Below are 15,712 nucleotides of genomic sequence, written 5' to 3' on the forward strand. Positions count from 1 at the left end.
CCGCTTGGTCTACTCCCACCGCTAGGCAAGCCTATCAGACTTACCAAAAGGAGTCGGCCGCGATCAAAAGTGTGTTGATCTTCTCAATGGAGGCCGAACTCCAAAGGAGTGCTATAAAGATTAGCACCGCCTATGAGATCTATACGAAGCTTGTGACCATGTTTTCACAAGCTCCGAGGATCATTCAATATGAAGCGGCTTCCGCATTCTTTGATCTCAACATCAAGGAGGGCCAAAAAGTTAGCCCTTATGTGCTCAAGTTGATGGAGCATGTTGAGACCTTGAAAATGCAAAAGGTAGAGATTCCCGAGGAACCCATCATTGATCGAATTCTTCATTCCTTGAACAAGGTTAAGGCATATGTTCAATTCAGGGTGAATTTTAATATGCAAAACTTGAAAGTATCCCTCGATGAATTGTACAAAATGATTGTGCAAGCCGAAAGGGACATGGGGCTAAATGCTAGCACCACCAAGGATGTGCTCAACATTAATGAAAAGAGCAAAGGGAGTTTCAAGAAAGGTGGTCAAAAGGGCAAGAGGAAATCTCCCATGAAAACCAAGGCTAGAACTTTTGAAGCTAGCACTTCCAAACCCAAGAAGGGTCCCCTAGACAAGTGCCATTATTGTAATGGCATTGGACATTGGAAGAGGAATTGTTCCAAATATCTTGGTGACATCAAATCTGGAAAGATCGCTCCAGTAGGTAAATGACTATCCCTTCTTTTATGTTTCTAATTCAACTTTGGTATTTTGATATAAGTTGTGATAAAGTATCCCTTTTATTGTAATTAGGGCCTCCTCCAAGCAACAACAAGGGCAAGGAAAAGCAAGCTTAAGAGATCGTGAGGGAGCTAGGAGTAGCCACCCATGAAGCTTGGCATTATTTATTTATTGTCTTTAATTTCATGTTGTGTTTTGAATTCTAGAACTATTTTAATTTCCTTGTTTGACATGGAAATTTGTTTAAATCCTTTGAACAATGGTTGTAATTTTGGATTAATAGTGACTTGGTTTGCAACCCAAGTCACTACGTTTATCGTATTTTAATTGTTCTAAAATTCATCTTTATATGCTTCACATAGAAACATATGAATATCTACTTAAATTGATCCAATAGACAATTATAATGATAGATTCATTATATGTCCATAAGCTTGGAGTTTGTGTATGATCGATTATAAAGTAATATTGAGTTAATGAGCTCACTTAAGGGAAAACTTAATAACCTACATACACCCATTAAATCTTTAAAAATCGAATAAGTCTATTAATCTATGTGACATCTCTCCTTCTTCACCAAAACATCATTTGTGTCACAAAAGCTATTTTTTGAATATTTAGTGTATTTATTCTAAAGATAGAGTGGGAGTAATATTAAGACACAAAGAATGATTTGTATACCTTGAGTAGATGAGATCTATATAAGAGAAAATAATTTGTATACATTACTAATTATGTATAGATGGGATCCTTGTGAAGAAATCAAAAGAAGATGTTCTTAGAGTAACTACGTGAGGAGACCAAAAAAAGATGTTCTTAAGGAAACTACGTAAGGAGACCAAAAGAAAGTACTTAAAGGAACATGACTAATGAAAAGACTTAACATAAAGATTCTTGTTTGATTATGATCAAACTAAAAGATTCAACGTTAACGTTTACTTAAGAGCCTAATGAAACGAAATGCATCCTTGAATATAAATGAGATTTATGATTAAAAGTTGCATAGAAAGACATATCGATGTCTATAATAGCTAAGTTAATGGTTAACCATGATAGAGTCATTGCTAAACTTCATGAAAATGGACAAGTTATACCTCTTTCCGAAATGAGTATTTTGAGAGGGACGTATGAACTCCATATTGAATTTTACATTTTAGTAATGACATTGCTTCGCTTCATTTTAAGAATGAATAAGTTAGAGATTAAAATCTCTTTCCATTGTTAGAGATCGAAACCTCTTTCCAAATAGGTATTTTGAAAGGATATGTTGATAACATATGTGGTTTTATCATAACAACCTAGGAAAGCAAAACTTATTTCAATTCATGAAATGTTTCGATTGAGTGGTCAAACACGAAACATGTGGAATTGAGTGGGAGTTTGAAATTGTCATGTGTAGACATGAGATTTAGTGGGAGTAATCATCCTCCATGAATTTTACAACTTATTACTCATTGAGAATGACGAGCATATACTATCTTTGATAAAAAAAGCACTTAAGCTTTCAATTTTGGATGAATATGGACTAAGATGAATCCAGTTAAAACATGGGATGTTGGATTGGCATTAATATGCGGACATCAAATCAACAAGATACGTAGGTTATTCATATCGATGAAGATGGAATTACCATGAGAAGTTCATGGTCATTCATTGAACCTAAGAACTGTTGACTACATGATTAAGATCACTAATGTTTCCGCCATAAGAATAATCATGCACATGTCTTAAATAAATCATATGCTTAGAGCATGATGAGTCATTGGTAAGCCATATAAGAATCGTCATGAATTCTCGAGGAGAACTAATGAGCTATTCTAGAGTTTGGAAGAACACTCAGTTGTGTGATAAGAAGTTACACATGCCGGAGTTTCCAAACACATAAGGATTTATGAAGATCCTAAGCCAATTACGCTAAGAGAGAAATACGAATTTGGAAGGATACTTGGTTGTGGTAAGAAGTTACACAAAACTAGTATTTTCTAATATGCAAGGATTTGTGAGAAGTCCTAGACTAATCATCTTGACAATTGTTGCAAGATCCTATAAAACATACATCTAGTGCATTGTGAGTTGGTGGAACACTTGAGTAGTGCAAGTTGTATCATCCACCATAATCCAAATTGTTGGTTATGTGATAATAACAAAAGGGTTTCTTACAAAATTAAAGAACCAAAGTCTAGTTCGAAGACTAGACATGTGCTTGGTAGAGTTCATGCTATGAGAGACGACATGAAAATAAGGGGAATCGCAATTCGAAAGTTTGAGCACGTGGACACACGGTGTGTTGAACTTTTATTGCATCAACAAGTGTTAACACACTTGTAAGACATATGGTAGTAATATGGTATTGACTGCTCAAGTGAAATGTCTACATTTATTATTTGAGTTATCATTAACTCATCTTGTACTTTGTTACATCCAAACGGGTTGTAGAGACAATATTGAACCCCGTTAAAGTGAACCCGGATTAACATGGTATTTGCCCATAATCACTTGTATAAGGTGACGTCTCGAAGTGACTAGAGTGTGATGCGATTGATGGCAAGTTCAAGTGCCATAGAGTCATATGAGATGACTAGTCGATCACATAGGCAGACGGTTGGGAACACTCTGTCGGGCCAATGACCGCTTATAGAGTTCTGGCAAATTCATATAGCCTGGTCGTGGCGAGAGCTACTATAGTATTCTAATGAGTCGATTCTTTTGACTAAAGACTGTTCGCCTAAAGTGGCACAGTTTCAGAGTAACTTTGATCTATGATCCTACGACCTTCGTAAATGGGGTTTAAAGGGCTTATTTAAAAACAACCTAAACAAAAAGTAAAAAATGGGGTTAGAGAGAGAAAGCTCTGACTTCTCTCTAGCTTTTTTAGGGTTTTAACTTGCACAATGGCAAGGAAAATCAATCGTAAAAAATCCCAAATCAAAAATACTAAAACTAAAACTAAAGCAAAGCTTCGACTTTCATTCACTAATTGTACTGATCTTCGCTTGGATATGGATCCTTCGTCGTCCTCTTCATCTGGTATTCCTACATCTGCAGATGCTCATAAGACGAGAGATGTTAATGAAATTGTGGGCATTCCGGTGTTGGATCTTGACAACATAGTCGAGGAGGAAGATCTTACACAGGCGGATGTTGACAATCTAGTTGAGGAGGATGTACCTATACCGGAGGATGTTGAGCACGCCGCTGAATGGACGGAAGTTACTGGTAAGAAATCCAAATCTTCTAGTAAAGCTTCATCTTCGGCTACACCCATGTTACAATTTTCTAAGGAAGATGTTGAGTCCGAATTGCACTGGGATACAAAGCTTGTTTGCTATGTTTTGGGGGAAACCCACCATGGGAGTCATTAGAGGGGTTTTGTCGAAAGATATGGGTCGCGTATAAAATTGATAAAATCTCTTTCCTTCCTAATGGTGTCTTCATAGTGCGTTTCCCTACTAAGGAATATCAATCTCTAGTTCTCCAAAGAAGGCTTCCCCATGTTTGACAATAAGCCCTTGGTTGTCAAGCCATGGACTGAGGAATGTAGGTTGTTAAAAGAGAAAGTCCAATTTGTCCCTACCGGATCCGACTTTGTGGCTTACCCCCAGTTCGGAGTAAGAACCGCCTTGAGAAATTAGCTGGTTTAATTGGCAAATTTCTTAAACGAGATGGTGCTACAGAGGATAAAACCAGGCTGGGCTATGCTCGTCTGCTGATTGAGGTTGAAATTGGGCAAATTTTACCTGAGAAACTCTACTTTAAGGATGAGATGGGAAGAGAACTAAGTATCTTGGTTGAGTATGAATGGAAGCCTTATCTTTGTGGTATTTGCAAAGGTATAGGGCACACTTCTGAGATGTGTAAGAAGAAAACGGTGACTGTTCCTGTGACTAAGCCTGCTAAACCTCCACAACAGGTTTGGAGGCCTGTTCAGAGGACTAAGGGTTCTTCAGTAGCTCCAAATACTGAGGTTCCTTTTGGTGGTCCTACTTATCACAACTCAGCTGCTATTGTTCCAGTTTCTGTTATTCAGCAAATTTCCAGACAAGAGCATGGTGGTTCTGTAAATGTATCACCTTCCAAAAGTTATGTTGCTGCCCTCACAAGTCCTAGTAGTGAAGGGTCATTGAAAGGGAGACTGGAGGAACCACCTGGATTAGTGTCTAATGGTAAAAGTGGGATGTTGGAATGTGAGAGGAATAAATGGGGCCAATAAGCAATTAGATGTTAGAAAGTTTTTGTTTCATAATAATATTGGTCTCTGTGGGCTTGTTGAGACAAAAATTAAAACTCAGGATTTTGATATGGTTTTAGGTAGGTTAGGACCTCATTGGGAGGGCATTAACAATAATGAATTTCATCATGGTGGTCGTGTGTGGGTTATCTGGGATCCTCAGGTTTTTAGAATTGTCCTCCTTGCTAAGAATGCTCAGGTCATTACTGTTCAGGTTACTGAAGTTAATTCTGGTGATCAGTTTATACTCTCTGTTGTTTATGGGTCCAATGATGATGGGGAGAGACTGGAGCTATGGAATCATTTGAAGGATATGAAAAGAAATTATCAAGGACCATGGGGGGTCTGTGGAGATTTTAATAATGTCCTTAACTATAATGAAAGAATTGGAAGGGAGGTTGGCTGGGCTGACATTGCTGAGTTCAGGGCTTGTGTGGATTTTTGTGGTCTTATGGATATTAAAGGACAAGGTTCTTTTTTTACCTGGAACAATAAACAAGTTCCTGCATCTAGATGGTTTTCAAGGATTGATAGATTTATGGTGAATGATGACTGGATGGTGTTATATCCTGATGCCTATAGTCACTTCCTACCCGAGGGATTATTTGATCACAATCCGTGTGTTTGTTACAGGTGAATTAGTGGGGAGAAGAGGAAATCACATTTCAGATACTATAATATGTGGAGTCTTGATCCTTCGTTCAAAACCATTGTGCAAGCTTCCTGGAGTACTTCTATATCTGGGACTCTAATGTACAGGCTGGTGACTAAACTGAGGAATCTAAAAAATCCCCTAAAGATGTTGAATAGGAATGGATTTTCTGATGTTGAGAAATCTGTGGGTGTGGCTAAAGCTCTTTTGGAGGACATTCAGTGCCAAATGCATGCTAATCCCACTGATCTTACCTTACTCGTCTTTGAACAGGAAGCTGCTGCATCTTACATTACTCGTGTAAGATTCAAAGACAGTTTTTTAAGTCAAAAAGCCAAAGTGGATTGGCTTCATTTTGGAGATGATAATACTCGCTTTTTCCATAGCCAAATTAGAGCAAGACAGGTGCATAATAGGGTTCTCTCTATTCAAGGTGCTGATGGGGTGCTTCATAGCTCTTGTGCTGAGATTGAGAGAGCTTTTTTGGACTATTACATGGGGCTCCTGGGGACATCAAAACAAACTTCTAAGGTTCATGTTCCTACAGTTAGGAAAGGCAAGCTGGTCACTACTGAACACTGCTCTATTCTCCTTTCCCCTGTAACTGATTCAGAAATCAAACAATGCCTTTTCTCTATACCTGCTACCAAATCTCCAGGACCTGATGGCTATTCTAGCCAATTTTTCAAAGACTCTTGGGAGATTGTGGGGGGTGATGTTGTTGCTGCAATTAAAGACTTTTTTCAGACTGGAAAACTTCTTAAGCAGGTGAATACTACTTCTATTACCTTAATTCCTAAGACTGATAATCCTACTAGTGTTTTGGAATTCAGACCTATTGCGTGTTGCAACACTGTCTACAAAGTCCTTGCCAAAGTTTTATGCAACAGATTAAGTAAAATACTCCCTGATATTGTGTGTGAAAGTCAAGGGGGCTTCATTCTGAATAGGAACATAGTGGAGAATGTTCTTATCTCGGGATTTAGTGAGATTATACAATAGGAAAGTCGCCTCCCCTCGTTGCTTAATCAAGATTGACCTCAGGAAAGCTTATGACTCAGTGGAATGGAACTTCTTATATCAAATGCTGCTTGCTCTTAATTTTCCTCAGAAGTTCATTGATCTCCTTATGGCTTGTGTCACTAGTCCTTCTTATTCCTTATCTGTCAATGGTAACAAATTTGGTTTCTTCAAAGGAAAGAGAGGTCTTAGGCAAGGTGACCCTTTATCTCCTCTTCTCTTTACCTTGTGTATGGAGTATTTATCTCGTATACTTGGTGTGGTAGCTCAGCAACCTGATTTTCGATTTCATCCTCTCTGTGGACATACTAGGCTAAACCATTTGCTTTTTGCTGATGATTTGTTACTCTTTTGCAAAGGCAATGATTTATCCATTATGTGGCTTCTGAGGGCTTTTGCCACTTTTTCTGATGCTTCTGGTCTGTGTTTGAATAGAGACAAATCCAATATTTATTTCAATGGGGTTGCCACTGCTCGTGGATGCCATACTTCAAGTTTCTGGGTTTCGAGGGTGCTCTCCCATTTAAATACTTAGGAGTTCCTATCTCCTCTAAGAGGTTAACTAAGAATGAAGGCCAAAAGCTCCTTGATAGGATTGTGGCTAGGATTAGAGGACGGGGGCCAAACATTTGTCATATCTTTGGTAGGTTGGTGCTAGTTAATGATGTCCTTGCTAACCTTCATTCTTATTGGGCCACTATTTTTCTGATTCCTAGTGGGATTATGAATAGAATTAATGCTATCTGTAGAAACTATCTTTGGAGAGGTAAGTCTGATTATCAATATCCCCCTAATATCAGTTGGGATACTTGTTGCTTACCAAAGGAAGAGGGAGGCCTTGGGATAAAGGATGCCAAAACTTGGAACAGGGCCTTACTTGGGAAGTATGTTTGGTGGCTTGCTAATAAAAAGGACCGTCTTTGGGTTCGCTGGATCAATCATGTTTATATAAAAGGTAAAGAGTGGACTGATTACAAGGCCCCTTCGGATTGTAGTTGGTCCTGGAAGAAGATCACTCATATTATGTCCCTTTTTAAGCAAGCCTATACTAACAACAAATGGTTGCAGTCCTCTAAAGAGTACACTGTAGTTGCAGGTTATGATTGGTTGAGGATGCATAAGCCTAAGGTTGACTGGCGTTTTGTCTACTGGAACTCCCTCAACTTGTCTAAGAGTTCCTTTATTTTCTGGGTTTTCATGCATCAAAGGTGGGCTACTAGAGACAGATTGGCTAGAATGGGACTGGTTGTTGACCCGGTTTGCCCTATTTGTTGTATTCTGCCTGAAAGTCACTCTCACTTGGTTTATGAGTGTAGCTATGCTAAAACGTGCTTCTGCCTATTACAAAGAAAGCTTGGCTGCACAGTCAATCCCCTGCATCTGGTTTCCTGGTTCTCTACTAGCAGAATGACAAAAATGCAAAGGAGGATTATAGGTGCCTGTTATATTGCTTTGATTTACTGGATTTGGCGCATTAGAAATGAAGCTAGGGTGGATGGTAGCATTTGGAGACCTGAAGTTGTGATCCTAAGGATTGTTGCTGATATCAAAACACGTTTTTTGAAACACAATAGCCAGCCATTAAGGAGCAAGGATAGAGTGTGGATTCAACAATACTTGTAGCTGTACTCTATTTTTTCGTTCCTTGATGTTTTTTTGTAAGTGATACACTAGTGATGTAAATTCTCATTTTTGATTATAATATACTTAACCTTCCCCCCCAAAAAAAAAGGGCTTATTTTGGGTTATGATGAGTTGTGGCTAGTCGAAGGGAATAGTGTGATAGGAATTGTCCACCCCATTGTCAGGGTTAAAACAATTGTTCCGGGTGTAATTTCGGAGCAAGATTGTGACCACGTGAGCTTGTAGAATGATGTCGTTGCTCGTCTCTTCCTTTCACTCTTTCCTGTAAAGATTAACAAACTGAGGGCTCGGCTTGGGGCCAAGCGTACTCGCTCCGACGCTCAAGTCAGTAAACTTAGAGAGATAAGTTGTATGTTAACTTGGCAAAGTATATTGTAGAGAGATAAGGGAGTTTATACCAGATTATTGGATTGTGAGATGGATTTCTCAATGAGAAATGTGGAGTATTTATAGACTTTCACCTTTTGTCACGTAGTGGCCAAGTGGCCAAGTGGTCGTAGCAGGTGGAAAGACTGTCTTACCCTCGGCCGAGGGACCCATGACAGGCCGGCAGGCCTGGTTGACTCCATGCCGAGGGGACTGGATGTGAGTACACGGATATGCCTCTCGGCCGGCTAGTTGCCGAGCCGAGACCCAAGTGACAGGCCGACAGGCTTCGTCGGTTAGGTCGCTTTTCCTTTGACTTGTTGTCTTTTGGCTTTGACCTTGGTCAATATGTTGACTCGGTCAGCAGGTACAGAATATGCCCCATCAATTTGCCCCCAGCGTAGTCTATGCCGTGGTATGGACCTTCGATGCGTGTTGAGCGTATTCTGCGCATGTCGAACTTCTTCCTCGGCTTGGTTCTGTTCAGGCCGTACCATATCCCCCCCTCCACATTATTGTGTAATGGACATCAAATGTGGAAAAGGAAATGGCGCTGGCCGAGACCAAGGTTGAGAGTGCCGTGTGCTTTTGATTGCCCCCGGCCGGTGCTGCCAAGCTTGGTTGATCAGCTGGCCGTTGGCAAGTGGATACCAAGGAGCGTGTTAAAGAAGATTGGTTACTGTATGTCGATTGACATTCCGTGGCTGCATGCTTGACACGTAGCCTGGTGCTGATTGGTGGATGCTTCATGGGCTTTGCTCTGATTGGTCAATTGAATGGGTTTTGCTCTATAAATAGAGCAGTTTGCCCCTCATTTTGACCAGCAAACTTCTTTTTCTTAAAAAAAATTCCTCTCTCTAGTTTTCGAAGCGTTTTCTTGTCTCTAATTTTCGAAGCGTTACTCGGCGTAACACTTTCTTTCAAGGTAAACAAACAAATTCTTCCCCAACTTTTATTTGTTAATTAATTGTTGCCACCATGTCTGCTGCTGATGCTCTGCCTAGTACCTCAACTCCCGGGGGCGAACCGTCGCATCTCGTTGAACAGGAGCCACTGGTTGTCACCCCGGTAGGGTTCGGGGGTCGCAAGTCGCCTTCTCCTGAAATTGATGAGAAATTTCTCGAGGATTTTGATGATGATGAGGAGGAAAAGGCCCAATCCGATTCAGAGAGGCCGCATAACTACTGGCACGGCGAAGCCTGCTCGATTAAGCCTGATCTTGTTTGGACGAACAAGTTCGCTCGTGCCGCCGGGCCGGAACTTTTCGAAGACCATTACAACTTCGGCAGGGGGTATAGAATCATTGTCCCTGTGGGTGATCAGGCAGTCTGTTGCCCTCCCGAAGGTTGCATCGGCGTATATATTAGGCATCTGGAGTATGGGCTCCGTTTTCCTCTTAATGAACACGTCGCGGCCATAATCAAAGCCATGAACGTCGCCGTGGCACAACTGCATCCGTTGGCCATTAGGACGATTATTGGCTTCGTGTGGTTATGTCTCTTTAAGGGGGAGGCCCCAACGGTGAACCTCTTCCGCTGGCTCCACCATCTTCGTCAGTCTGCCCAAGGCGTCATGGGGTGGTACAGCATGCAGACTGAGCCGGGTTACGTGACCGTCTCAAAGCTGACATCCTGCAAAGACTGGAAGGGGCGGTGGGTATACGTCGAGGTTCCGGAGGACTATCCACTGCCCCGGTCCTTCCAGCGCCGCGTCAATTTCCGGTGTGAGAGTCAGGGGGAGCATGAAAGATATGTCTCCCGTCATAAGATTAAGATGGACGCCAAGAAGGTTTATCTTAACGACGACGAAGTGCGGGCTATGAGCATGTTCGCGTTGAGAAGGATGGCACGCCGAAGGGATGGATGCCTCCGACGCAGATCGTCCTTCAAGACGAGCCGCTTTGTCACGGCGGCCTCATACCGGCCCTCGGCCAGGGTGAGTGGGGTCGGTATGAGGCCCACTTTTGCTTTTATGCTTCGATATTTTAGCCTCGGTTTACTTCTTTTGCTTAACCCTTGCTTTGTTTCTTGCAGATCGATTTGGCCGGGATCTGTCTGTCTCCATCCTAAACAAGTTGGGACTTGACCAGAACGGGAGAGTTGTTGAGCTGCACCCTAAGGCCGCGCCGCGTGATCGCAGCCTGGCCCCACACGAACTCATGGAGCAGGCGTTGAAGGCAATGGACGTGGGGGCGACTCAGGCAGAGATCGGCGGTAACGTGCCGCGCCGAAGACCAAAAGCAACGCCTTCGACGGCTACGGCGTCGACTCCAGCCCCCATAATCCAAAAAGATAAAGAGGTCGTCAATGTTGACGAGGACCTCACCGTTCTGGAGGGTCCTCCTCCTTCAAATAAGAGGAAAGAAACAACGCCTGCTCCTGCTGTTACCAAGGCAGGGAAAGAGAAAGGGTCAGCCGGCCCTCTATCCAAGAAGGCCAAGACTGGTACGGATCTAACCCATGGCTCGGATTTAGCAGGTTCCTTATGCATTCCTGATGACAGGCTTTCTGATATGTCGATGAATATTGATATGTACGCTTTGTCTGGGTTTTTTATAGATCAGCCGTCGCCAGCTGTTGTTCTCACCGAACGGCAATTGGAGAAGCAGCCTGTGCAGACGGGTGATAAAAATGCCGCCGCCGACTCCTCGTCCGAGAAAGCTTCCTCCGTTCAGCTCAGGGCGGACGGTATAAGGTTGGCCAAAAGGCTGGTGAAGTGGGCTGAAACTGCCGGCGCTCATATTATCGAGCAAGAAAAGCTCATGGCTCAAGCTGCCCCTGCGCTCGAACGGCTTAGGCTTGAGCGTGCCGCTTCTAGGAAGGAGGCCGAGAGGACGAAGAAGGACTTCCTGGCCACCATGAAGGACTTCCTCGCTGAGCGAAAGCTTAAGGAGGACGCGGAGAAGGCGGTCCTGGCCGAGAGAGCTAAGGTTGAGTCTGCGTTGGCTGACGCCGCTAAGCTGCGGGAGGAGAAAGACAAATTTGAGGGCGGTTATAAGGCCATGGTTGAGCAGAGGGAAAGATGGAAGACCCTGCACTCGGCCGAGGCGAAGGAACATAAGAGCACCAAGGCTATCCTTGCTCAGAGGGAGATGGATATTGAGACGCTGAAAACCGTCATCATCCCTGACATGTGTGCCCGGTACCGGGACCAAGCTGAAGATGCCACAAGGGATGCGATTAAGGAGCTCCTTCCTGAAGGCACTTTTCCGTGGCAGGATTTTGACAGGCTTCTGGATGAGAAGGCGGCTGCTGCGGAGGCCAAGGCCGCAGCCGAGGCGAAGGCGGCGAAGGTCGCTCGGAGCTGCGCCAAGGCGGCCCATCTTTGCTAAGGTGAAGGAGGCTAGGGAGAAGGCTGAGAGGGCAAAGGCAAGTGAAGCGCCAAGTTGTCCTCTGGGCCGCCCACCGATGGTGATGTTTATTCTTTTCTGCCGGTGGCGAGCAAAGAATAAGCATAGGGAGACGGGCGGTCGTCACCAGATTCACCCGGCCCTTCGGACAGCTTTAGCTGTTCGGGGGCCAACTATTGAGCCTTTCCACCCTGCCATCCTTTTGGCGCTTCATGTCTTAATGTTGTAATATTTTGTTGTTCCTTCGTTTTTTTGTTAAACTTTGGTAGGTTGTGCTTAGGCTATCCCTATGGGGACGGCCGTCGACTTTGTCTCACTAATAAACATTTTTAATGAAGTTTGTTTATTTGCCCTCCATTCAGTGGTCTTCTTACGTTTTTAAACATATTGAGCGCTTTTTTTCGTTTTACCTTCGGCTTGGCCGAGGCAGTTAGATCGCGTGTCTCAACTGTACTTAAACGTTTTTAGCATATTGGTCGTGCCAATTTGCTTAGCAACATGTTGGCATGTCGGTCGCTTCCTCCTCCACTCTCGGTCTGGCCGAGGCGGTCAGATTTGCGCTTCCCAATTGCTGTTGTAAACATGTTAGCATATCGGTCGTTTTTCCCCGTCACTCCCGGCTTTGGCCGAGGCAATCGGGGTTACGGCTCGACTGCATTCGTATTTATAGACATATTGATCGCTTCCTCTGCCACTCCCGGATTGGCCGAGGCAGTCAGATTTGCGTTTCTCAACTGTACTTATACGTTCTTAAGCATGTTGGTCGCTTTCGCGAGTATCAATCGCATTTGTAGTGATTGCCCATTTGGCGTCTACTAAGCATGTTGGTCGCTTTCGCGAGTATCAATCTGCATTTGTAGTGATCGCCCGGCTTTGGCCGTGGCGTCTACTAAGCATGTTGGTCGCTTTCGAGTATCAATCGCATTTGTAGTGATCGCCGGCTTTGGCCGTGGCGTCTACTTTGGTACGACTACGGAGGGGACAAGCATTTCGATGGAAAACTTGGATCACTCTTCATAAGGTATAATCACGCGTTGGGGTGCCCACAACGGTCTCGGACACCTCCGCCGCTATACAAAATATTTCCTAAGGTTGTCTGTGTTCCAGTGGCTCATTAGAGGCACACCCTCCATGTCTGTCAGCCGGTATGTCCCCAGCCTCATTTCTTCAACCACCTTGTAGGGTCCTTCCCAATTGGCCGTCATTTTACCATGGATGTTTCCTTTGTTTGTTGCGGCCGACTTTCTCAAGACTAGATCTCCTACTCTTAAGTCCCTTTTGTGGACCCTACGGTTGTAGGCTCTTCTCATTCGGCTTTGATATACTTTGCCAAGTTGAGCCGTGCCGTATCTCGACTTTCTTCGACCAGTGTCTAGGGAGGCTCTCGTGCCTTCTTCATTTTCGATCAAGTTAAAGGTTTGCGTTCTAAATGTCGGCACCGCCGCTTCAATTAGCGGGACGGCCTCGGACCCATAGACTAGGTGGAATGGACTGTACCACTGTTGCTTCTTTTCTCTCCGTGGTTCGAAGGGACCACAGGACGCCGGTAGTTCATCACCCATCTTCCCTTTAGATCTTCAACCTTCTTCTTCAACCCGTTCGGATTGTTTTATTAGCCGCCTCCGCCGCCGCCCGTTGCTCGAGGGTGGCGGACGGAGGAGTATGCAAATTTGATACCGAGCTCTTCCAACCAATTCATCACCATGTCGCTCCAAAACTCTCGGCCGTGGTCAAATACAATGACTTGGGGTAACCCAAAACGAGTTATGACGTTCTCCCAAATCACCTTTCTTACGGCCGTCGTGGTCTTGGCAGCATGCATGACGACCCGACCCATTTGGTGAAGTAGTCAACGGCGACAATCAGGTACTTCCTTCCTCCGGAGGCCGTCGGAAATGGTCCTAATAGATCCATCCCCCACTTTGTGCAAATGGTAGGGGACTAAGTCTGGTTGTAGGTCTCGGGAAGGTGCATGTATTACACGAGCATGCATCGACAATTCTTGCACTTCTTGGTTTTTGCCCTAGAATCTTTCAGCATGGTAGGCCAGAAGTAGCCGGCTCGGAGAGCTTTGTGGGCTAGCGTTCTCGCCCCCATGTGATGTCCGCATATGCCTTCGTGAATCTCTGTCAGTATAACCTCCGCGTCGGCTGGGCCGACACATTTCAAGAGTGGTCTTATTACGGACCTTCTGTACAATTCTCCTTCGAACACTGAGTACCTTGCGGCGATCCTTCTTATCTTCTCGAGACAGATCGCGGTCCTCCGGCAACTCATTTGTCGGCTTGTATTTCATTATCTGAGTCATCCACGTCGTCTCGGCTTCGATGTCGCCCACCATGCCGACGGTCTCGGTGATGCTTTTAGCATTTCGATATCCACCAAAGACGGTTCGACCGACATTCTTGATGCTTGAACTGGCAAGTTTTGAGAGAGCGTCGGCTCGGTTGTTCTCAGACCTGGGGATGCACTGTATTTGGAAAGATTTCAATTTTGAGGTGTCAGCTTTTACCCTCTCCAGATACCTTACCATCCCATCGTCTCTAGTCTCATACTCTCCTCGGATTTGATTAGTCACTAAGAGCGAATCTGTTTTCAACACAATATGCTCCGCCCCGGCAGCTCTAGCTAACTCGACTCTAGTTATCACCGCCTCATATTCGGATTCGTTATTTGAGGCCGAGAAGGTAAACTTCAAGGCGTACTCAAACTCGTTTCCGTTAGGGCTGATGATAAGGATGCCGCTCTGAGTGTTCGCCGTGGAGGACCCGTCGGTATACACTTCCCACACGCCGGGATGTGATTCTTCTTGATATGTGCACTCGGCCAGGAAGTCTGCAAGCGCTTGCCCCTTTATCGAAGGCCTCGGCTTGTACTGAATGCCAAATTCGGAGAGCTCCACTGCCCATTTGATAAGTCTGCCGGATTTTTCGAATTTTTCTAAGGCTTTCTCCAATGGCTGGTCGGTTAAGACCGTCACGGGATGTGCGTCGAAGTAGGGTTTTAGCTTCCTTGCGGCAACGACGACGGCGAGGGCTGCCTTTTCGATTAGTGGGTAATTTCTTTCGGCGTCCAGCAGTGTATGGCTGATAAAGTAAATTGGGTATTGCTTTGCTTATTTTCTTCCCGACGATTACGACGACCGTGGCCGAGGTAACTGCTAAATATAGATATAGCGTCTCCCCCAGCGTCGGCCTGGACAGGGTCGGCAGTGTCAGAAGATGGGCTTTCAGTTGCCTGAAAGCCGTGCTCTAGACCATTTGGATGGGGGGTACCAGTTGTAGATTGAGACATAATCGGTGCAATTAAGGGCAGCCACAATAGAGAGGATAAAGCATCCTCTTAGCACTCTCTCTTCTCTAAGAGGAGGCCCTCTATATTGAGGAGTATGCATAGAACATTATCTTAGTACGATGATGTGCACTGATTTCTCTAAAATTAGAGGAAGTAGAACATGGCCTTTGTGACAACTATCTTATTATATTATTTCATGTTGATTATTTACATTTTATTTTTTTCTTTTGTTAGAAGTTGAAATGCAAATAAATGGGTACAGCATGGATAAAAGGGTCCTCTCGTGGACAAAAATATATAAGAGGATGAATATAGTGGAAATGAAGGTGTGTCATGCAGAAAGTGATGTGTAAGCAAATGAGAGGGTGAAATAAAAACTAAGAGAATCATATCTTCCTCTTTATTGTTGATGCTCTAAGGATTGTTTGAGAGGGTAG

At 44.0% G+C, this 15,712-nt stretch overlaps 1 protein-coding gene across 1 annotated transcript; it reads left to right on the forward strand.

Moving 5' to 3' along the window:
- Positions 1-3,613: 3,613 nt before the first annotated feature.
- On the forward strand, positions 3,614-6,604 carry LOC141586807 (uncharacterized). Its single transcript, XM_074408171.1, has 4 exons — positions 3,614-4,042; positions 4,264-4,906; positions 5,031-5,583; positions 5,710-6,604. The coding sequence occupies exons 1-4, from the start codon at positions 3,614-3,616 to the stop codon at positions 6,602-6,604; spliced, it is 2,520 nt and encodes an 839-aa protein (XP_074264272.1).
- Positions 6,605-15,712: the final 9,108 nt, after the last annotated feature.

Source organism: Silene latifolia, chromosome 1 (assembly GCF_048544455.1).
Source record: "Silene latifolia isolate original U9 population chromosome 1, ASM4854445v1, whole genome shotgun sequence".
NCBI lineage: Eukaryota > Viridiplantae > Streptophyta > Magnoliopsida > Caryophyllales > Caryophyllaceae > Silene > Silene latifolia.